The 21806-nt window shown below is 46.4% G+C and overlaps 2 protein-coding genes and 2 non-coding genes across 4 annotated transcripts in view; all 4 read right to left on the reverse strand.

Moving 5' to 3' along the window:
• Positions 1–3774: 3774 nt before the first annotated feature.
• LOC112953953 (40S ribosomal protein SA) lies at positions 3775–8561 on the reverse strand. Its single transcript, XM_026047079.1, has 7 exons — positions 8522–8561; positions 7780–7946; positions 7120–7238; positions 5616–5861; positions 4695–4823; positions 4298–4466; positions 3775–3918 (listed from the first exon to the last, which is right to left on the reverse strand). The coding sequence occupies exons 2-7, from the start codon at positions 7910–7912 to the stop codon at positions 3824–3826; spliced, it is 891 nt and encodes a 296-aa protein (XP_025902864.1). The 5' UTR covers positions 7913–7946; positions 8522–8561; the 3' UTR covers positions 3775–3823.
• On the reverse strand, positions 5318–5476 carry LOC112953959. The gene has a single exon (XR_003250650.1). It is a non-coding gene; the product is annotated as a small nucleolar RNA SNORA62/SNORA6 family (small nucleolar RNA).
• LOC112953957 lies at positions 6369–6528 on the reverse strand. Its single transcript, XR_003250649.1, has one exon. It is a non-coding gene; the product is annotated as a small nucleolar RNA SNORA62/SNORA6 family (small nucleolar RNA).
• A 5697-nt stretch (positions 8562–14258) lies between the features above and the next one.
• The window catches only part of SLC25A38 (solute carrier family 25 member 38), a 9386-nt gene continuing 1838 nt past the window's right edge, over positions 14259–21806 (reverse strand). Inside the window, exons 2-7 of the mRNA XM_026047080.1 lie at positions 20723–20844; positions 20216–20300; positions 19545–19724; positions 18441–18609; positions 17686–17852; positions 14259–17410 (exon numbers count right to left, since the gene is read on the reverse strand). Coding sequence (XP_025902865.1) covers positions 17288–17410; positions 17686–17852; positions 18441–18609; positions 19545–19724; positions 20216–20300; positions 20723–20844 — 846 coding nt within the window. The 3' untranslated portion in view covers positions 14259–17287. The remainder of the gene's footprint in view (positions 17411–17685; positions 17853–18440; positions 18610–19544; positions 19725–20215; positions 20301–20722; positions 20845–21806) is intronic.

Raw genomic sequence — 21806 nt, forward strand, 5'->3', positions numbered from 1 at the left:
TCCCAGGAAGCCRTTACTGTGAACATAGCTATGCTTGACAGTAATGAAAGGGGGCTTGGGTCACCCGCACTGAACTGGTTTTAGCTAGCTCAGATGCAAAAGGCAAATATCCAAATGACCTCCCTCTCCTTTAGCACTGCATTTGCTCTAGAGGTAAGGTGAAAAACAGGCCTTGCTACCAATGCCAAGGTTAATAATTTAGGTTTTACTGCTTGAATTCAGCATTGTATGTGAGGAAGAAAGCTTCAGATCAGATTTCCTGGGCTGTTCTGCCTCACGGTGGGGTTTCCGGGCACAGCACAGAGCTGAGCAGTGTGAGTTCACTTTGTTAGGACAAAAGTCTCTTACAGAAGCCCAACCTTTAAGAACTGGCACAGCAGGAGTCTGCATGTCAGTTGATGGATCCTGCAGTCCCTAAATGCATTAGGCACAGAAACATCCCCCTTGGTTGTATTACATGCTATTGTGATATCTTTTAAAGAGCAAAGTGCTAGGAAGAGGGGGAGGACACAGGCCAACCATAATTATTGAWCCTATTTATTATCACATTCTTTTATGTCCAAGATGCATCTATCCCATGGACTTTGGAACTGTAACTAGATAAATGTGACTACTCCACTGAAAAAAATGACCAAAATAACAAACAAACAACCAAAAAAGTAACAGACAAAAACAAATAAAAAACTCCTCTCTCCCTAAGAAACAGTGAATTGCTCCCTGCTGACTCAGTGATGCACTTGCCCCACTTTCAGCATCAGTTCCAGCACCAGGCCTGCAGACAATCAAAGACAATCAAGCTGGGTTACTGCCACCACTAACACATGGCTCACTGGTCTTACAAATTGCCTTCTGGAACCAGCTCGCTTTTATGGGCCTGTAAGAAAAGGAGTGCAAAGCTATTTCCTGTGTTCAGTTACACCAGTCAAAGGAAAATCTATACCCAGAAACAGAGGTTCAATAGTGCAACTATTTTATCACCTGTAAGGGAATTCAGCCAGACAGGAAGGGTAATATTTTCTAAGCTAATTATGCATTAAGTGTGAGGCAAAAATTGAGTTAACAGCATCTGACCAASGGTAACGGGGACTTAGTGGAGCAATGATCCTTATAAAGCCAAGGACGGGCTTTATCTGAACCTCTTCTGATGCGAGCAGATCTCAGACCCAGAGATGAGCTGCTCCAATGTTTTTCTGCCTTGCGAAGGGCTTCAACTCAGACCTTAGACATAGGCACAGCTAGGCTTTACCCAATCTCCAGAGCAGAGCTTAGGGCTTACCTAAGGAAAAGAAAAAGCATAACTATTCAACATGCTGCAGAGTTCCAGGAAATGTAAAGCAAGACAAGACTAAAAAAATCTGTCTTAAATGTGGGAATAGTGTGGGACTGAGGCAAAACAGATCTGTATAATGCCTAYGAATTTCCCAGGATACAATGAAAAACACAGGAGAGGTAGAACGTCCTATCTCCATGTCCAGTTTATCAACCATTAGTGAAGCGAACAGAGTACCTRAAGCTTCTATATACATTTTTGGGGTTTTGTTTTTGTTTTGTTTTGGCTTTTTAATTCCCCTGAATCTAATAAGCCTCAATCATTTTTCTAATGACCTTCCTCCCACAAGTGCTTTTGCAGCTCCAAACTCAGTACTGCAAAGGTAATTTGGATATTGACTGCTTAAGCGACTACAGCTTTGAATGATGACACTTTTCAGCTGCAGAGATTGGGCTGCAGAATCACTTAACTCAGGTTTGTGCCCTGGGCCCTCCACGGAACAGACTTATCTTTTTCTTTCTTTTTAGGAATAATTTCCTTCTCGCCTGTTCTTCTTTGTAGTAACAGTTTAAGAACCTAGAGGAAATCTTCTACAGCAATAGGTGTTTTTCAGTAAACTAAAAATTTGCACAGGAGGGAAAAAGAAAAGAATATAACTAAATCCATTTTACTATTCTGCATGGGATGTACAAGGTAGTAATCACTAACTGTTGGAAGGCTGAAATATAATCAATCTCTTCAATGAAACTGCTGTCCRAATATTCAACTGGACCATCAGCCTGGCCCGTCTTTCAAGAAAATGTGTCTGTGCACTCTGACATGTCTGCTTGGTAGCAAAGATAATCCTGATGAGTGGCGTTCAACTCGTGTATTCGGTTGGACTAGATGATCTCCAAAGGTCCATTCCAACCTCAATCATTCCRTGATTCTGTGATTCCGTGATTCCGTGAAAGGAATACTGAAGGCTTTTAGGATCAAAAGAGATTTCAAAACTCTCTGTGCTCCTTTTTGAGCAAGGATGGTTGTTGAAATGAATCCTTGTAAAAGACTGAGCACAAGACCTCTGGGCTGCCTCAGACCCTCATGAGGACACTGATCCACTTTGCACAGTCTAGAYGTTCTCAGTAGAGACAGAGCAGGAACAAGGAGAACTCTGAGCCCTGTGCAGGCAGGGGAGACCTAGAGGTGCCAGCTTCTCCTCTTCAGTGGAGATTTACTGTCCCTTTTTTGTCTGCTCTTCCATCAGTTGCCCAATGGCCAGACCATTCTTCAGGCAGGCATGAAGTCAAGTCCCTGTTCTACAACAAGTACATGAGAATTTGCACTCAGCAGATAAGACAGGGACTGACAACAATGACAGGCTACACTAACTTGGCCACCTTCCACCATTACCCTGAGGCAGGTGCAGTAAGTATCAATCTGCTGAGGAAAACTTCCAGCATCCCCAGCACCAGCAGAGGCTTTAAAAGGCCTCTTCACACTCTGAAATCTTGGTGTCTTTGCCAGACTCATTGCAAATGCAAAAGCTCTGGCTGGGCTGAGTAAAGTGGGGAGATGCCCCACTGGAACCAGAGTCAAGGCAAGGCAATGGGGACCCCAAAACAGGAGGAAAGTGAGCAGTTTGCGGTCATGCATTGAGAGTTCTGAAACAGTATTATTGCACTTGGTTGTGTTTAGTTTGTGTGTTAAATAAACTGCATCCTTTGGCTCAGTGTTTTGCTCACTGAGCATCCTTTTGAGTTCACATAAAGCAGCCTTCTTTGGGTGACAGCACCCCGAGATCTTTGCATCGACCCAAGCTCAGGCCCTCACTTCCCAGCGTGCTGTGAAGATGCCTGGGCATGCATGTCAGCAGTGGCGATGCCAGCGAAGTAGGAGGGCACTGCAATGCTACTTTTCCAAGTGCTTCAGGATCTTCAGGGAAACAGTTCTCCAAAAGCGCTTGTCTATAGGCAGCTGTTGATCAGTGTGTAATTCCACCCATGTAGCATTTTATCTGGGTAACATCCCCAGGCATAGTATCAGCCTGGGATACGGGAGGAAGCATAGGGAGGCATATTTGTTGTAGGGCCAAGGCTAGAACAGAGGCACAGAATTTCTGTGAGCGCTTCTTGGTGTTTGAGCTATCTGAGTGGCCATCTCTGGTGACAGTTCAGCGAACAGGAGGAAGTACACGGGACACCTGTGGTGGTGGAATAGGTAGGGTAGGCCAAGGCAACAGGAGGGACCCAAGTAACATCTTTGCAAGCACCCGTTGATGATGATACAGACCAGTCTCAGCAGTCTTTGTAACATTCCAGATCTGGAGTCCCAGCAAGCTTCCCAAGATATCAGGTCAGGCTGGCAGATGGCAAACTACCTCTGCCCCTGCAGGTTACACACCTTCATCTCCCACCTTTGGGCAAGAATTAATAACCCTCATACCACTATTATGTTTTTTTTTAATATGCATCCCAAAGGGAAAAAAACAGTACCAGGCAACACTCAAACATACCAAAACACAATGTGTATTAAACCAGCTTTATTTCTCTTCTCAGTACAGCGGCACTGAAGTTAAGACCACTCTGTGGCAGTTCCAACCCACTCAGTAGCCTGAGCTGTGGGAGCTGCTGACCAGTCCTCCGTGGCAGGCTGGGCACTCCAGTCCTCTGCAATGACAGAACACAATCACCCTGACTGCACCTCCCAATTCTTTCCACCCACTAGAATATGTTATACACTAAGCATTTATTGTCTATCCACAAAAAAGTACCCATAAAAYACTACCCCATGGAGATCTTGTGCCTCCAAAACACCCTATTTGACTTTCAAGGAACACTGTGACCAAGATAGGCACCTTGTATCAAGTTGGCTTAGAAAGGTTAACGCACAAATACATTCCCAGAAGAATGAAGTGCCTGATGAATGCTGTTCAATTCTCCCCTGGTTCTGAAAATGAGACTGCCAACATTGTTCACACCTCTGCAGCTAACTGGACACAGATTTYCATTTCTGCTCCCAAGATCCTCCCCCCTAACCCAAACTGACCTGTGGGGAACTGCTGGATTGGCACAGATGGAACCTGCACCCCCTCAGACCAATCTGCAACCTCAGGCTGCGGAGGAGCAGTGAATTCGGGAGCAGGGGCTGTCCATTCAGTCTGGAACTCCTCCTTCGTAACCGCTTTCTCTGCTGCAGCCTGCTCCTCCTTCTCAATCTGCAAGGCAATGGTACAGCYGAAGGTGCTCAGCAACAGAATGCCCTACATCACCACACACCTTGCAATATGCACCGACTGCAGACAAAACAACCAATTAATCACCATCCTAAGTGTAAAGTCTAATTATTATATTGGCTAAAACCTATCCTCCAGTGGCAGGCACACATGATGATGGGTAGGAGGACAGACGTGTCTCTCACAACCACACTTCCACAGATGTCCTACCTCCTCAGGATCCCTGTAGAAGTACAAGTCAGGCATGACTTCCCAYGGGTGCTCACGGGAAATCGTGCCACGCATACGCAGGACCTCCCGAGCCAGCATCCACCACATCAGACCCACTGAATGCGCCCCCTTAAAGTAGAAAAACAGTATTTAAACTCTGTGTCAAAGACAAAACTTTGAAAAACACTTTCCCCCACAAAAAGAGCAAAAAATGTTTGCACTAAGTCATTATTTCTTCATAAGAGAAGACAGTTTGCTAATGACACTTAATGCCCAGCACGACAACCTATCATGCACTTGAAAATGTCTTAAAGCAGAGTCCTTTAAGTTCAAGTGCATAATACCAGCATACTAACGTTCAATACATAGCATAGCTTCCTACTGAAATTCCCACATACACAGTCACCACCTMTGCAATATGCACATATATTGTTTGACCACACAGCCCTTACACACAATTGCTAGGAATTGGCGTACATTACAATTTTGGTTAATAGCTTCTAAACAGTTATCAGAGATACTCTCCCCCCTAAACTTTGTCTTTTTGTTTCCAAGAAAAGCAGGTACCATTTCAGAGAAATTTCTTCATCATTTCCCTTTGCCTTTTTCCCCCAATATCAACCAGCTGTGGCAAGAATGACTATCAAACTCCATTCATCAGGCCACGAAGACCCTCGTGGTGTCAGCGAAAAATCCTGCCAGGTTATTATAGCACACGTCCTACACTTGAGAGTTCCTTGGCCAGAAACTGGCCTCAGCTCCAAGCTCCAACTGTGTGCAGCCTAACTCCTCTTGCCCAAGGCCTTACTCTTCACCTCATTAGCCAACCAGACACAATCCAACTTGCCCTTGCAAAAAGCATCTCATCTTGCAGCACCCTAGGGTGCATTCCACATTTGAACACTGCTGCCAAGCATTTACCTTATTGTTGCATGGAATGGCAATATCCACATAGCGCAGTGGGGAGTCAGTGTTGCACAGTGCAATGGTGGGGATGTTGACATAGGATGCCTCTGTCAGGGGCTGATGATCAGCCCGAGGGTCTGTAACCACCAGAAGTCTCGGCTCGCGGAAAGCCGCCTGGATCTGATTTGTGAAGGTACCAGGGGTGAAACGTCCAGCAATAGGAGTAGCGCCAGTGGCAGCAGCAAACTTCAGAACAGCACGCTGCAAAGTGGACCACAGCAAAGGTGAAGCAGGACAACTCAATTTCAACCAAGCCACTCAGGTTTGCTGTCAGAAGAGACACATGGCTTTCAATTGATGTTGTTTGAACTGGGGATCACTCAACAGTTCTGCACTCGGGAGGAGATGTCATAAAAATATACTTAATAGCTATACCAACACAAGGAGTAAAAAAAAAAAAAAAAAAGGTCATCAAAAGCAGGAAGTCAGGAATACAGAACAAAATGCTGTCTTGAGAAAAACTGAGCTATGTAACTCCTAAGTTAGTTTTCCATAAAAAAACATGAAAATGGGACAAGGAATAAAGACTCTATGAAAAATACAACCAACTTCCTTGCATTATTTCTAGATCTATTCTACATCCAGCAGGGTAATTTCAGTTGTCAGATTAAGATCACTATTAAGTAGCAGCAGCACCCACTAAGGCTGGAGTCACCGATTCTTACCAATGTGTAGCAGCTTTCAATTTCTCAGTTCTCCGCCAGCGGGGCCTGTGGCAAGGGCTACTATCAAACTCCAATCATAGAGGGAGCTCCTCTCCTGGTGTTAGCGAAAACCCTGCCGTGTGGTTTGCTGTAGCACACTTCCGACACTTGGGAGCTCATCGGCCAGGGACTGGCCTCAGCATCAAGCTTTAATAGTGTGCAGGTCACATGGAGAAGGCCAAGCTCTCCTCCTCAAAATCCACCCACCCTGCTCCAGTACCTGGATTACTCTAAAACAAGTTAAGCTTACTTGAGTAAGCTTGAGCAGCCAGTTAGACTTTATCTGAAGGCTGTGTCCCCTTGCTAGATTTTAAGAGAAACATTCTGCTGTGCAATGCTGAAATACACAAAACATTAAAAATGCACTTGTTAGTGTTCCTTACTGAAGGTTTTGTTTCTCCAAAATTTCTATATACGATGCGCTTTTTCCTCCAAAAGCAGTGGTAATGATGCAAAGAACAATGGAGGGGAGCAACAGCTAAAATGAAGTCCAGACAAAGCMCTTAAGGCAGTATTTGAAAGAACAAACTCTCCAGCTGCCCCTTCTCCTCCACRAAATCCTGAAATGAATTTACAGAGTGTTTATTTTCCACCAATCTGTTTTAAACTCCAAATGTGACCGAAAAACAAACGTCCAGAAAAGTTCCTAAGTGCTGAATTTAGAATCATCTTCAAGGTGCTACCTGCAAGCATTATGCAAGGCCAGAGGGTATTGCTCCCATGACTTCAGGCTTCCTGACCAGTAAGGTCCATACCTGTCCGGTGTTTCTAGAGGAGATGACGCTCACATCAGCTGGGTTCTCAATGGCAACAATGGCACGGGCTGCCAGRAGGAGCTTTTCCCAGGTCCTCTTCAGGTTGATGATGTAAATACCTATGAATAACAGAAGAATCTACAGTGAACACAGAGGCCTCATCATTAATGTGATGAGCCTTTTATTAAGCTCATCACATAACTCAGTTACTCTCAACTCCCAGTTGGTAAAAAACTTCTATGCCAACARAACTCAAGCCCATATGGCTTTTTATGGTTTTAAACACCTCCAAATCTAACCAACATGCAACAGCTCTGGTATAAGCTGTGCAGTTCAGCTTTAAAAACAACACAAGAAACAGAGATTACTATAGAAGCATCAAAAGTGCTTTTATTAAGATTAAAAAAACCAGCATAAATGCTCAAACTCGATTTTGACTAATTTATTATGTTCTAAGAAACAAACAAACAAAAACACTTTTGGCCCTACTTTTTTGAGCAAGATGTTTCAGTTCTTAAGGAGCCCTGTACCTTTCAGGCCAGAGAAGCCACTGGAAGCCTCTGTCACCTTCCTGCTTTGCCCAGCTCTGCCCACAACACCCTGCTATTCCCAGCTGCCTGAACCAGCTACACCCGAGACCCCCCAACCCCACCAATTCACCATCGCTCTTCCTTTTGTAGATATACTGCTCCATCTGAAAGTCAAGGTTGGTGCCTCCCAGGTGGGTCCCGGCAGCGAGGAACTTGAGGACATCCTCCTCCTTCATCTGCAGGACATCGAGACCTCCGGACATTGTGGGTTTCCCTTTAGAAGCAACGACAGGGAACCTGCCACGGCAAACGCTGTGGATCAGACACRGAGTGGGAGGACAAGTACCGCGGATCAGATACGTGCAGGGAGGGCAAGCACCGCAGATCGGACACGTAGAGGGGGACAAGCACCGCGGATCGGACACGCGCGGGAGGACAAGCATCGTGGATTYGACACGTATGGCAGGAGAAGTATCGTGGATCGGTCACTTAGGTGGGAACAAGCCCCGCGGATCGGACACGTTCGTGAGGACAAACRCCGCGGATCGGACACGTGGGGGGWTGGGAGAACAAGCCCCCCGGATCGGACACGTGCGCGAGGACGAGCACCGCCCATCAGGCCTGTGCGCGGAAACAAGCGCGGCGGATGTGCACGTAGCGGGGGGACAAACACCGCGGATCGGACACGTGCGGGAGGCAGGGCCCGGGCCAACGTGTCCGCCCGGGGCCCCAGCCGCCATTTTGGCCTCTCGGGCCGCTCCCCGCCCATCTCAGGCCTCGGTCGGGCCCGGGCAGCGCGCGGGAGCCGCCGCCGCCGCGGTGCGCATGCGCGGAGCGCCCCCCCGCCGCCGCCGCCGCCGCGCGGGACTCACGCGGGGACAACGCCGTGTGGAGGGCTCGCCGGGCGCGGGAAGAAAGGAAGTGCGCCCCTGCGTGACGTCTATATATAGCGCCGCCGCTGGCCAATGGGGAGCCGCGGCGCCYGCAGGAAGGGAGGGGCTCCGCGCGTTGCTAAGGAAGGCGTCACGTAGCAACTGGCGGGCTGGGCGTCCATGCTGCGGATTTGAATCGCCTTCCGCTAAAGCCGAACGTTACCGTGTCGCGTTCCTTGGCTTTCATGAGTGGGGATTTTGGCATTTTCCTTTCCAGTTTTAACTTTGGATAAAAAAAAAAAAAAAAAAAATCATGCATTTGTTGTCCTTACTCGGGTAGGCAGTAAAGAGGAGCTCAGCAAACTGAAGAGGTAGGTGAAGGATTCGCCAGATCCCAAATCCCGCTCTCCGGGTTGGGCACATCTCCACGCGGAGGCGCCTGGCTCTTCCTCGGTGCACTCCTCTGGCTCCCTGGAGACAAGCTAGGGCAGGAGACACTTCCTAGGACAGCTGCTGTCTACCTGGAGCTTCCTCTTTGGATGAGTTATTGTGTCTTTTTCTCCAACGCAGAGTTCACGCGCGCTCAGGTGTGAGCTTCACCCGCACCTTTGGGGTGTGAACTGACTGGCAAAGCAGCAGCACCTCCCTGCCCCTGAAATTGTTGCTGCCCGCAGTGCTGCTTCCCCTTGTGCCTTGGGGAGCATTACACAGTCCCACCAAACAYGGTATGTAGGGAGGGTCTCCTCCCTTGCTCCCATAAATGAACTGGGCAAATCCATGRAAGATCTACCTTAGTGTGTCAGTATGGTTGGGAAGTCACCCTTCTTTTGCTCGTGCCTTTCTTGTAGCAGTACTCCTTTAGTCTTCTCTCACCTACTTTATATAATCTAACTACAGCTGTGTGACTGGACACAGAAATCCCGACACTGCTTTTCCAGTGATTGTACATAGAGTTATTCTATAAAAGATTATTTAAATGGCAGAAGGCCAGGACATCACTTTGGCTATGCATGTCTTTTCACTTGTAAAGAGGACGGTTGCCCTGTTTTAGGGAGCAGTAGTTTCTGTTACTGTCAGTCACATCCCATCACGCAAAACTTTATCAGGCACGTTTTCTCCTTTCCTGTATGTTTGTGAGATGATATTAATTAGAAAGGTTGGATTATTCTTATTCTTTCAACAAATAATTCACACATTTGCCACACGGTGGTGCTAAAGGTAAACCAAACTCTCAAAATCGTTGCGAGCTCTGTGAACAAGAATACCAACTATTACACAAGCAGCTTTCAAGTAAATACATTTCTTTTGAACTTTGGTAAGTGCAATGTGGATATAAAAAAAAATCTTTTGGGGCTATGTACAACATTTTGCCATATCCAAATAAAAGCACAATGTGAATACTAGAGGCAGGGGGTGTTATTGAATAATGCATCTGTTTTGGAGAATTCTTTTGTGTTATAATAAATCTTTATGAAAAGTGTATTTTAACATAATGATTCCGAGTTGAGTAACAGCTATAACAGTAAACAAAATTATCAGTGCTGCTGCTAGGCATTTCCAAAGAAAGTTGTTTCAATAATAATGAATCTTATCACAAACTGTAATTGTTGATCTGCACGTGACCTTCGCCATTACTAAATTTTGACAAAATATAATAGAAGGAAAAATATCTAAATGTGATTCTCCTGCTAATATTTTCTAATTTAGAATCACACTTGTCACAATTCAGTTTAGGTGAGAATTAGTAAAGAAAACTAACTACAGAACAAAAGGAAACTGTTTTCTAAGAAGTACAAASGGGCTTTTCATACAATTCTATTTCTTCTACAATACACTAGTGAATATACATCCAACTTAATTATGTATTTAGTATTTCCTTTCACATTGTGCCATTGGACATCAATGCTGATACGGGATATTAAAAGCAATGCTAACTGTCCATAAAGACAATCTGAAATGTCTTAATAAAACAGGCGTGTTAATGAAGTAAGCACTACCTCAATTTGGTGCCTCAGCACTCACCCTTCACAAAGTACATATACACACATCTACAAATACTGCTCTGACATCTGAAATGTAAGAACTGCCCAACTCGCACTGCTAGCTCTGATAACAGCATTTAAAGTCGTACTCGTTACAGCCCCACTTCCAATAAATAAAGTAATAGCTGACATGTGAATATGTTAATTGCTGTTGCTAGCCGAACAGTCTCAACTCGGGGGGGATTTTAGGGGATTTTGCTGACAGTTACCATGAACTTTCACTTACAGGTTCGGTACTGAAAAAAAACAAAGATATAAGGCAATTAAATAAAGAAGAGCCCTTCCCCGCTTTCCCCAGTCTGGCCCAGCCCCGCTCCGCAGCGGGCGCCAGCGACGCCTAACGGTCGCCAGCCGCGCCCAACCGTTCCCAACGGTTCCCAACCGCCCTTCTCCCCGCCCCGCTCCCGCCACCGCCGCCGGCTTCTCGCTCCTCCCCGGCCGGCAGCGCCTCGCGCCCCGTCGCCAGCGCAGCCGCCTTGGCTCCTTCCCGGCGCCGCCTCCTCCCTTCCCGCCCTGGCGGCTGAGGGGCAGCGGTGCCGCCCCTGGGCGCCCTAAGGCTTTGGCGCGCGGCGGGCGCCGACCGGCCSGAGCCGGCGGGGTAATTGCATGGTGGCATTGCTGGCAAAGAGGCGGTGAAGTCGTTTCGAGGGGCCATCGTGACCTTCGTGGACCATCGTGACCTTCAGCTGGAGCCTGGTTCCTTGAAAGCAGCTCAGTGCTCCCTGAGAAGGCAGCTGAGGGGAAGTGAAGAAGGCAGATGTTCCAGAGGTGGAAAATGGAAGCATTTGCTTACCTGGTCTACGTGTGTCTTCCTACCACTTAGCAAAAGAGTTGTTCCATGCTACCCTGTTGTTCCATGCTAACCTGCCAGTCATCCTGAACATGGAACCCATGGAGACAGACCTCCCAAGAGACAAATGGGAAGCCTTGCAGGAGGACCCTCCAAAGTTGAAAGTTGAAACCCATGAAAATTGACCCACCAGAAGCAAAGCTGAAGTTCAGAAACCCTGCTGTGCTGGGGACTGCMTGCCTGCACCCATGGCACTGTCATCCTAGGAGAAGCAGGGTCTCTCGCGGCCATTGATCTGGGCTTAGCAACATGAAATTGTTTCAGATCTGTTTGAGAAGATAAAGATGAGCAGGGGTGTGCAGAAGACATCCCACAGGCAGAAAAGGAAGCCAAGAGCTTCCATGGGCTAACAGAGAAAAGAGATGTTCAGTCTGGAATTTGTGAAAGCCTGGCTTACCAGTAAACACTGGGAGTGTAGGAAGGCATTCAACATCTCATCCTCACACAGTTATTGCCACCTTCTGCTGAGTGTGCTGAGAACATCATGCAGGTTGCACAGGCCTGAAAGGAGCGTCTCCCACAGACAGCCCAGGCTGTGTGTCTACCCTGTGAGCCTTGCCGGGGAAGCCGTCCAGTAACAAATGAATCATGTGGTGCACTTTGGGACTGAAAGAATGGGTATCAGGAGAAAAGACCTCCAGGACGAAGTCATCGTCATCAGAGATTCTTCAGGGTCACCCTAGAAGGATCAGGAGAAACCTCTCAGGGTGACCGCCCCAAATGATCTGCCTCAACTCAGGGAGATAGAATCASTGCTATCCAGTGTAGTTGGGCTTGTAGGTGGCCCACCTGCAGCAAAGATGGCCCTCAGGAGCACCATTGTGCCTGGGATGGCCTGCTGATAGCCAAGACAGCAAAGTCATCTGAGAAGAGCTGGGGCCTCTCAGAGTTGTTAAGCAGGTCCCAGCCACTGGTCCCCTGCTAGAACACACAAAAGAAGGGGGAATGTATAGAAAACACACCTCACAGACAGGAAACGGCCAGGACAGCCTCCATGGGCCAATCAATAAAAGAACTGAACTGAACTAAAGGGGACAGGAAGGTAAACAGTAGTCACAGGTACATCAGTAGCCCCATTATCAGGGTGTTCATTAGGCAAGACTAATAACATTCTGGCCTCACCTGCAAAACCTTAGGGGTGATGGTTTCTCGCACTGGCCCTTGCTAATCTCACAGAACCAGCTGCCTGCTCCTTTTGGGGTGGTCTCGCAGAATCTTTTCTGGCAATGATTTTGTCCCAAAATTCTTTTCTTACTCTTTTTTTCCTAGGCTGGCCATTGCACAAGGTCCCACCACAGTACCCTCAGATGAAGAACACTTTGGGCTCAGTACTGGTGTCTGTGGTTGTTTGGCCCATAATATGTTTTAATAAATAAGTTAACCAAAGATTTGCTTGCTGTTCAGGTGAAAGGCACATCAGAGCAGCTTAATGTTTTATTACAAGGACAGCACCCTGGGGACTCTTTTATCTACTTACTGTTCTCAGAGCAGGGAGAGCCATCAGCAGAACCACCCAAAACAGCCCCTGCCAGAGGCTGGTCTCTGGGTTATCAGGGAGCTTGGAGCAGGCCTGTGTCCAACAGCCGCCTTTATCACCAGCTTAACTGGGTATTGGGGACAAGCAGGAGCCGTTGGGTTCGGCTGGTGTGAGCTGCACGCAGTCTGATAAGACTCTTGTTAATCCCACACCARTAACTCCTAATGAAAACTGCTCCACCTAAGAGCACGTTACTTAGGCAACATCTTGCAAAGAGAAGAGACCTTTGGGAACCTTCAAGCCTTGAAGACATGTGTCTCAGTATCAACAATATTAATGCATCACTTACCAGGATCTGCCTAATATTAAATCCCAGGACAGGAACATGCTGTGATAATAGAAAAGCAGATCCCCGCAATCCAGCTCCAGCTGCCCTGCGCCTCACAGCAGAAAATGAAGTCCTGGCCACAATTTCTGACCCTCTACTGAGATCAGGCTACCTCAGTAGCAGAAAAGGGCTGGGCAAGAGACTTGGTCTCTCCTGAGCGTGCTTAAAAGGCCCCGTCCTAAAAGTTGCTATCCCAGTAACTGGTAATTCAATAGCTGGTATTGAGATTCAGATTCTGAGTCTTGACTCACAACAGGCAGACAAAGGAAGCTGTGAAAGAGGCAAGATTCCCCTCCTCATTGCTTCGCCTGCTAAGAAAAGCAATTTAGATTGTACTAGCACAGCCTTTATACATTATGGCTCAGAGCAAAAGAGAATTTGCAGTGCATTAGATCTGAATTCAGCCAACAGTCACTTTCCTTGGGTAACATCCTTTGCTTTCTTAAGTTTCTTCCCCCCCACACCTCTTTTTTTTTTCTTTTGACATTAACACTGAAGACATGACAGTTCATTTTGACAACCATAGTTTTTAATAGCAATATATAATACTCTTCTCACATAAATATATTTTATATACACAAGAATATTCACAACACTCAAACTTATATATTCCAAAGCTGCAGTTGTTTTTGAACTGAGAGAAGGAAAAAAAAAAAAAAAAAAAGCTTCATTGGCCACAGGAAGAATGCCAACAAGTTTCTAAAATATAAATAAATAATCAGTCTGTTTCTCTTGTGTCCTTGGGGTTCACTTAAATACTGACTGCCTCGATAGGTTAAATGGTTGTGTTCTGCCATCACAGCTGCATGGGCAAAGAAGGCTAAAACAGCAGTGCACATTCACTCCTACAATACAGCCAGCAGCTTGGGTCACTAATATACCTGACTGCACCCTGTCACACAGAAAGCATCACTCTTCCCAACCCGCCATCCCTGTAATCCTGTATTCCAAACTAGGCTATTTTTGTAATTGAACAGGGCTGGGAAAATGTAGGTGAGTGATCCAGCACCAGTCTCTGAAACTTTACTGGTTTTATGTTGATTCCARTTGTACGAAGGCTATTTGTGGTTAATGAGAAGCATGTGATCTCAAGAACAATGTGACTAATCTTCAAGTTCACACATTTACCTTTCTTAACTTGCTATAGCTTTTGAGAAGTAAAGCCAACGGATCACTTTAGAGACAGTGTTTTCGTGGAGAGCAAAGAGGAAGAAGGGTAAGSAGTAGAGCTTAAAAATAGTCTTGTGCCTGTGTATGTTCATACAACTTTCAGAATACCTCCAAGCAGAACGTCAGGCTTTTCTCCAACATATAGGAGACCTGACAAAAGAAATACTGAAGAAAAAACAAACTTGCACTGCAGAACTCATTCTCCCAACACAAACATGGGAAGGATTTTGGATTTGCAGTACTAAGGTTTCCGTGAAACAGAGCAGCTCAGACTCTCTATTTCTTAAACTCCAAGAAGCYCAGACTAAGTCGCAAGTCAAAGGCATTACTTTTTCACACTGCTGCAACAAGGAAGAGCTTTCATCTTCCAAAAAGCAAGGGAGGATGGCAGGGGAARCTGGGGATGCAGAGAGAGAAGGAAAAGTTTTTCTCAAGAAGAAATCTAACAAAACCCAGTACAATTTAAGACCTTTTGGCATGTCTGTATATATCCTCTAATTCTTTGTTACTTGACCTGGTAAGCGTATAGGGCCTAAAAGCTCCTGAGGCATTACTGCATTTCAGGCTTCTGATGCATTGYTAAATGAGGAACTACAACATTGATGAAGCCTCTTGCAGGACACCTTCCACATCCCTGGACACGTCCATAGCCCACGATGAGAAACAGATCAGCTTCGCACAACAGATTCAAAAAGCCCCAAATGAATTCAGCCTTCGAGGATAATACTTTGGTTTGATCCCATGCCGTTGACACCTTACTCTGCCAGGGCTGCTAAACTTTATTCTCCCACTCTGAGCTTGTAGTGTTTGGGGCAATAAACAGCAGTTTCCACTGCTGATCACCCTTCAGGTTACCAGGAGCTGGAGGGACAGCAAAAGAAAAAAAAAAAAAAGGAAAAGTTCTTCATATCTAGGCTACAGCAAATGATCTGTCCCCATGTCTGATGGTCAGAAGCAGCACAGGGAACCTGGTGACTTGTTAGCCACAGCCTGATTCTGACTGAAATGATCTGATGTAGTGCTCTGTTCTTAATACAAATGCACACAGGAGCCTCCTGCCCCTCTGAGAGATTCCCGTGCTGTGTAGTGCCCGTCCTCCACCACGGGTGGGAGAAGGCTGACAAGAGGCAGCACCTTCCAAGCTTCTGGCCGGCCCCTTGGACTCTTCCCTCCATTTAGCTTTCTGACAGTCCTGATGCCTTCTTGGGACTGAACTCTGGTTCAACCTGTGCCCTCCCTAAATCTCATGTTCAAGAGGCTGTCAGGGCAAGCAGTGATTATGCACATTACACTTAAAACTTAAAAACCAGTAGGTAATACTAGTTGCCTGTATAGCTAGAGTATGTCACGTCTTCGTATTTAGAGATTTCTGCTCTTGTTCTCAAGTAAATTTTCATACCCATAGATACTTGAGAAAGTGAGAACTGGTGATACGTTGTCTGCAAGGCACATGATGGAATAGGTTGCAGACTTCCACATCCACCTTTGCAGCTGCAAGAGCCCCAACTCAGCCAGGCAGCACGGAGGCACAAGTGAAGAAGGGAACACGCTGCCCCTGACCTTGGAAAGCCCACACTCTCAGGTCTGTGCAGCAACGCAGCAATGAGGAAAAGGCACAGCTGAGGCAAAGAGTAGGTTTGACTCCCAGTGTAGCAGCAGGAACCCTGAAATCTGAACAGACTACCTTCAAAGAGAGAAGGGTCATCTAGGAAACTGGCCAGGGTTTGTGTGGTGCCCAGAGCTGAAATTCCCTACTGAACCCTCAGAGACCTTAAAACTTTGGAGAAAGTTTACAGAAAAGGAGAGCCTTCTCTTGCCAAAACCAAGGATATTCCTCATGCAGTGAACAACAGCTTCTCAGTGGAATCTGAAGTGCCAATATCTGGTTCCGTTATACATTTACACATTATGATCCTAAAAACAACATGTAAGGAGCAGCTTCCACTGACAGTGGAGACTGGGGATCAGCAAATGGAAGATACGAAGTAGGTAAGAATGCAGTAGAACTGAATAAATAAAATATAATCTGGAATATTCCTGAAACAGGCCATCAGGAAGAATGTTTTGCAGGAAATTAATACAACTTTGGTAGCAATTAACTCTCTCTCCTTCAACTTTAAAGTCCCTCATGTTTCTTAACTCATGTGCAAGCACTGCTGTAGAGGCAGAAGCASTCCTGAAGAGTGTTAAGATGCTCATTTAGGTAAAAACAAGTATAACAAGGAGATTGCAGTTTCCTTCTCTGCTCAAGCATAGCAAGCGACTACACAGACCGTATTCCCAGCTTGCTTTTAGCGTTTTGTTTCTTTTCCACTTACCCCTGTAATGCAGGCATTAAGAGATCAGGCCAGTCTCCTAACATCCTCTGCAACATTTCCCCGTGAGAACAAATTCTATGAGGAAGGAGGATCTACATCAGATGGTGAATCAACATGGCCTTAAYGGCCATAGCAGTAAGGAACAGACTGGCAGTTCTGCAGTCAGTTTTCGCTGTTTTCTCCTCTAACACTTCTGCTGAGAAATTTGTCGTTGCATAAAGGTAGTGAGCACAAGCTATTTGAACAGGGAGCTCATCTAGTTCCCAGGCTGAGGAAATCCTGCCCTTTCCCATGGTAGCCTCGGCAAGTGCAGTCCTTCTGGAATGCATTACTCAAATGATGTGGCAATCCAGTCCGTCTTTCCTCTACTTGCCAAAAGGCCCAATCCCCATCTCAAAAGGGATTTATTCTTCCTGTCTGGAAGAAACACCATTCATCCGTGGAACTGGGAACTTCGCAGTGCCAGTTGATCACAGCAAGCAGGAAAAGGAGTGAGGCTGGTCATTTCTACTGCAACTCAATCAAGATTTCAAGCCCATCTTTTCCATCATCTGCTCATACACGGTCCATGCCATGGCTGCCATCAGCGTGCGCCGTAAGGCCCGGGGCACGCCGCCTCGGAAGAAGCCGACCAACCCAAAGTCCTGCAATGGGACATAAGCAAGCAGCAGTCCATCAGCACGTGCCTTCAACACTTCAAATCCTCATCCTTTATGGCACAGAACAGCTATTTCAGCCTAGACCCAGCACATTCTGGCACAATCAGCATTAACTCTTAATCCTAAAGGTTTAACCTTTAGCACTGTGCAATTGCTATTCATTCCAAGAGGAAGAGTGAGTGGAGGAGGATCTAGCAGGTTAACAATGTACAGGGAAAGCTTCACTCAAGCCCAATAAAAGGAGATGAGATTCACCTCACCTTGTAGATGAAGGCGATGGCGTGCACCGTTCTGTGGTACTTTTGTGGGTACAATTGCATGTGTGTTTTGATGACATCAGCGGGCTGCGTTGAGAGCGAGGCCAAGATTCCCGCAAAGATCCCACAGCCAAAATTCAGCAGGGGCATCAGTGCTGGATCCAGCTGATCTGCCAGAGAGCAAAGGAAATTCACTCGGACACAGAGCAGGTTTGTAATACCCTGCTGCACAACAAGGTGGAGAGCCATCAAATGACCAAATTGCCAGCAGAGTTTGAGAGGAGGTAAAAATCTAGGCAGGGCAGAGAAGACTTTTCTGGAGGAAAAGTGACTACAAGTTAAAAGTTAGCACTGTTACCAAGACTGACTACCAAAGAACGAAATTTGACTGGAATTCAGCAAAAGATTGTATGAGTCTTGCCACAGCCAGTTCTACTAAATCTAACATCAAAGAAAGYACATTTTAGTGGAAAATACCCAGCATACAAGACAATCATCAGCAGACAGCACCGCTGAACACAACCTTTCTCTCAGCCTACCTTATGCATCAGACCACCCATGAAAGGAAACAACAGAGCGATTTACATCTGTGGTCTGACCCAAGGCTAGAGTGTGGCACAGGTAAAAGGCCAATATCCCCCCCTAAAACCCTGCAAAGGACTAATTTACCTACTGAATTACAGGACCGTAAGCACAGAATGCAGAGAGCTTACTGCAGAACAACTTTTTCCACCATCTCACTTGCTGTTGATCCTTACCCTGAGAGGTGAGCTTTTTGGTCTGYGTGTAGAACATCAGGTAGATGCCAGAGAAAGGAGCATCCCGCAGCAGGGTGGCTGTGAGCCCACTGAACATACCACGAGCCCCCTCCGTTTGGTAGATATTCTTCAGAGCTCCATATACACTCTCATAGCCAAATCTCCCACTCTGCAAAGGTAAAAGACATCGATAGGTCAGGCCAACAAGTCCTCTACACACCCTGAGACCACTGAGTCCGAATAGCCATTCGTATGCACTCCATGTGATGGCTGAGATGGCGATATAAAAGACGTCCCAAGAGCACAAATGGGTTCCAATGCACCTTGGCCTTTAAAAGAGTCCTTCAACAAGGTAAAATATGAAAGATGGTATAATCAGACAGGCATCGTGTAAAACTGAAACTTCAAAATGGTGAATTTTTAAATTCAAAATGGTGAATTTTATCCCATCTTATACTTCTTGCCTACTGATCAGTGGCATGGCATGACACTTTCTGTACAATGTGTGAACCAGGATGAAGCCAGAACTGCAATCTCTACTGTACTTCAGCGCCTGGAATTTGCAGTCTTGCTGGAGCACAAGGTGAACTTTCAGCAGGCCTTAGAATGTACCTGCTTTTTCAGTGGAACTTTTCCCTTGCTCTGTTCACTACCTCGGGAAAATCCTTAGCACTGACTGGTTCTCCAGGATGACTCAACTTGCTACCTCCATCATGTTCTTTCCCAGGAAAAGCAGTTCTCATTCTCAGTGAGGGAGACTTCTTTGCCCACTAAATTATTACCAAGTTGAAACACACTCTGTTACCAGACAGTAACAACAAAAAACACTGCAAATCTAAGGCTGCAGCCTAGATTTGTATGCTTTTGTAGGCTCAGCTGTGCTGGGAGGATACTATACTTAAAGAACAAAAAGCAGGATCTTTTGCCAAGAGAGCAGCCCAATTTCTGCAACATTTGATCACACATCAGTACAGATAATCACAGATATTCTTGATTCGCCATACTTTTTTTTTTCTGGACATGAAAAAAATATCTTTCATAATGGGAAGGTGTGCAACATCATTAACAGGCAGCTAATTAGAAAGCTCTTAAAGTCACCCTCACCTCATACCGGGTCTTCACCACGGTCACTGGCAGCATGCAGATCCCAGACACCGCGCGGGAAGTGGCCCCCAGAAAAACAGACTCCAGGGCTGTGGGCGAACGGTCCACGAGAAGCTTCTGCTTCATGGTGTACAAAGTACTGAAGTAGATCCCCACTCCAGGAATGCATCTTGCGAAAGACTTAAGAAGCAGAAGAAGAGAGAAAAATCACTCATGAGAGAAAACGTACTACAGAGCTTTACAGAGACTGCTAGACTTGACGTGAAGCTTTGTATGAGGAAAAAAGAAAAAAGAGCAGTCAAGTTTATTAATAAACAAAGGAAGGAAATCAAGATTAAAAAAATACCCCACAGAGTAGCCAGTGGGTTGAAACAACGCCAGAGTTTAATACATTCTTCACCTCTAGTTTTCCAGCAACAGCATCTTCCAGATAAAAATGAGGTTGGTGCAGATCTGCAAAGGTATTCAAATGCGCCACTGCTCAGCCTTGCAAATCCACAGTGAACACTTATGCTCAATTCAGTGGAACTGATTAAAACGGAATTTGGCCTCCTTAATCACATGGTCTCATTTGCAATTTTACGAGAGTTGCCCATTTAAATCCAGTCCACAGTTAGTAATAAAGAGTAGATGTATTTGTGCATTTACACAGGGTTGAAACAGCCACTCACCGGAGAGACACCTTTCCAGAGTCCCAGGAGACTCTCCGTACGAACCACCCTTAAGAGCAGCGTTACCATCCCCACACGACTGGACCTGAAAGGCACATGAGAAACAAGGACTACAGAGGTGACCTATTTCTGCCCCCTGGCAGGGACACTTTAGGCCCACCTTCCACAGGGTTGTCTGCATTAGCCACAGCAGCTCAGAGGTTCCTGGTTAGATGGCAATTGCACAAGATATTTCAGACCACAGTGGACCCCCAGTTAAACTGCCTGGCCCCTACTCYAGGAAACGTAGAGCTCTCAGGGAAGTACCAGCAGATGCTGTGCCTGCATCTTGTAGAGCTCATGAGAACTATCGGGGCAAAATACTGAATCTTCTCCACGCSATAAAAACATATCTGTGCTTCAGAAAGACTCTCTACATGTGAATGACACCCCTGAACTCTAAGCTCTGGCCAGGAATCCAGGAAGAGGCCCAAGACGGAGCAGTGCCCATGGAGCCCTCTCCCTCACCCATGCCCGGCAGGCTGCGCTGTCTGCAGGCGGGTTTTCAGCAGGTCCAGGGGCTGGAACAGGAGAGTGGAGCAAGTGCCACTGATGGAACCACACACAAAGGCCTTCAGGACTGGATGCATCTGGAAGACAAGGGAAAAGGCTTTAAGGAAAAGGCGCATAAAAGGAAATAAACTACCTGACAGGCCACATATCCCAGGAAAAGCACAAAATACAGACCCAAACACTGAATACAGTAGCTCATATAGGAAACCACGTCATAGATCTTTATAGAAATTGACAAGTTTTGTTTGGAGTTCTTGTTCCCTTTGGGAAATCTCCCTCCTGGGAAGCTATTCCATAATCCCCTTGTATTTTAACGTTTGSAAAGTCTTCTGAGTGTCAAATGCATTAGCAGCCCTTTTGTAACCATTTGTTTTCCTGTCAATACCATTCTCMCATGCATTAGAGGGAATCCTTTCCTACCATCCCACCAACTGCCTGTGCTGTAGCCCCTATTCATTCTGCTTCTGTTCTGCACTCTGCACGTTCGTCTCCCAAGTTTTCCCCTGCCCGATCCACAAACCAAGGCCTCCCAACTACCACAGAAACAAGCAAGACTCTCCCTTAAAACCTGACTTTTCAGACCGAAAGATGTGTTCCACCCAAACAACAGCTCTAGCATACTCAGAGATCTGTATCTCTTATCCACATGTCCTGTTATCTMCCACTATTCCTTGGATGGTAAGCTGGAAAACAGATTTATTGTGAATACAATCATCTAACRTGACCCTAATGAATAATAATGTTTCTATGCTCCTAAGGCAGAGCCGCATCAGAGAACATTTTGGCAACGTGACGTTTTCCAGAGGGCAACATCCCAAAGCCTGACAGCCGGGGTTCCTGTCAGGATGAACCTTTGGGCCTGAGCTGCACCTTCCTGTTCTCTAATGTCAACCCTTAAACTTCTCACGACTATCAGGACACGTTACAGCCCTTTAGCAGCGCTCCCGAAGGCTCCACACAGCCGGGCCGCAGCCACGGGGACCCGGGCGCCTTCCCAACGTGTCCATGGCTGCGCAGCACCGCGCTGGCGGCCACGGCC

The sequence above is a fragment of the Nothoprocta perdicaria genome, unplaced genomic scaffold, assembly GCF_003342845.1.
Source record: "Nothoprocta perdicaria isolate Ctin4 unplaced genomic scaffold, notPer1 scaffold_474, whole genome shotgun sequence".
Classification (NCBI taxonomy): domain Eukaryota; kingdom Metazoa; phylum Chordata; class Aves; order Tinamiformes; family Tinamidae; genus Nothoprocta; species Nothoprocta perdicaria.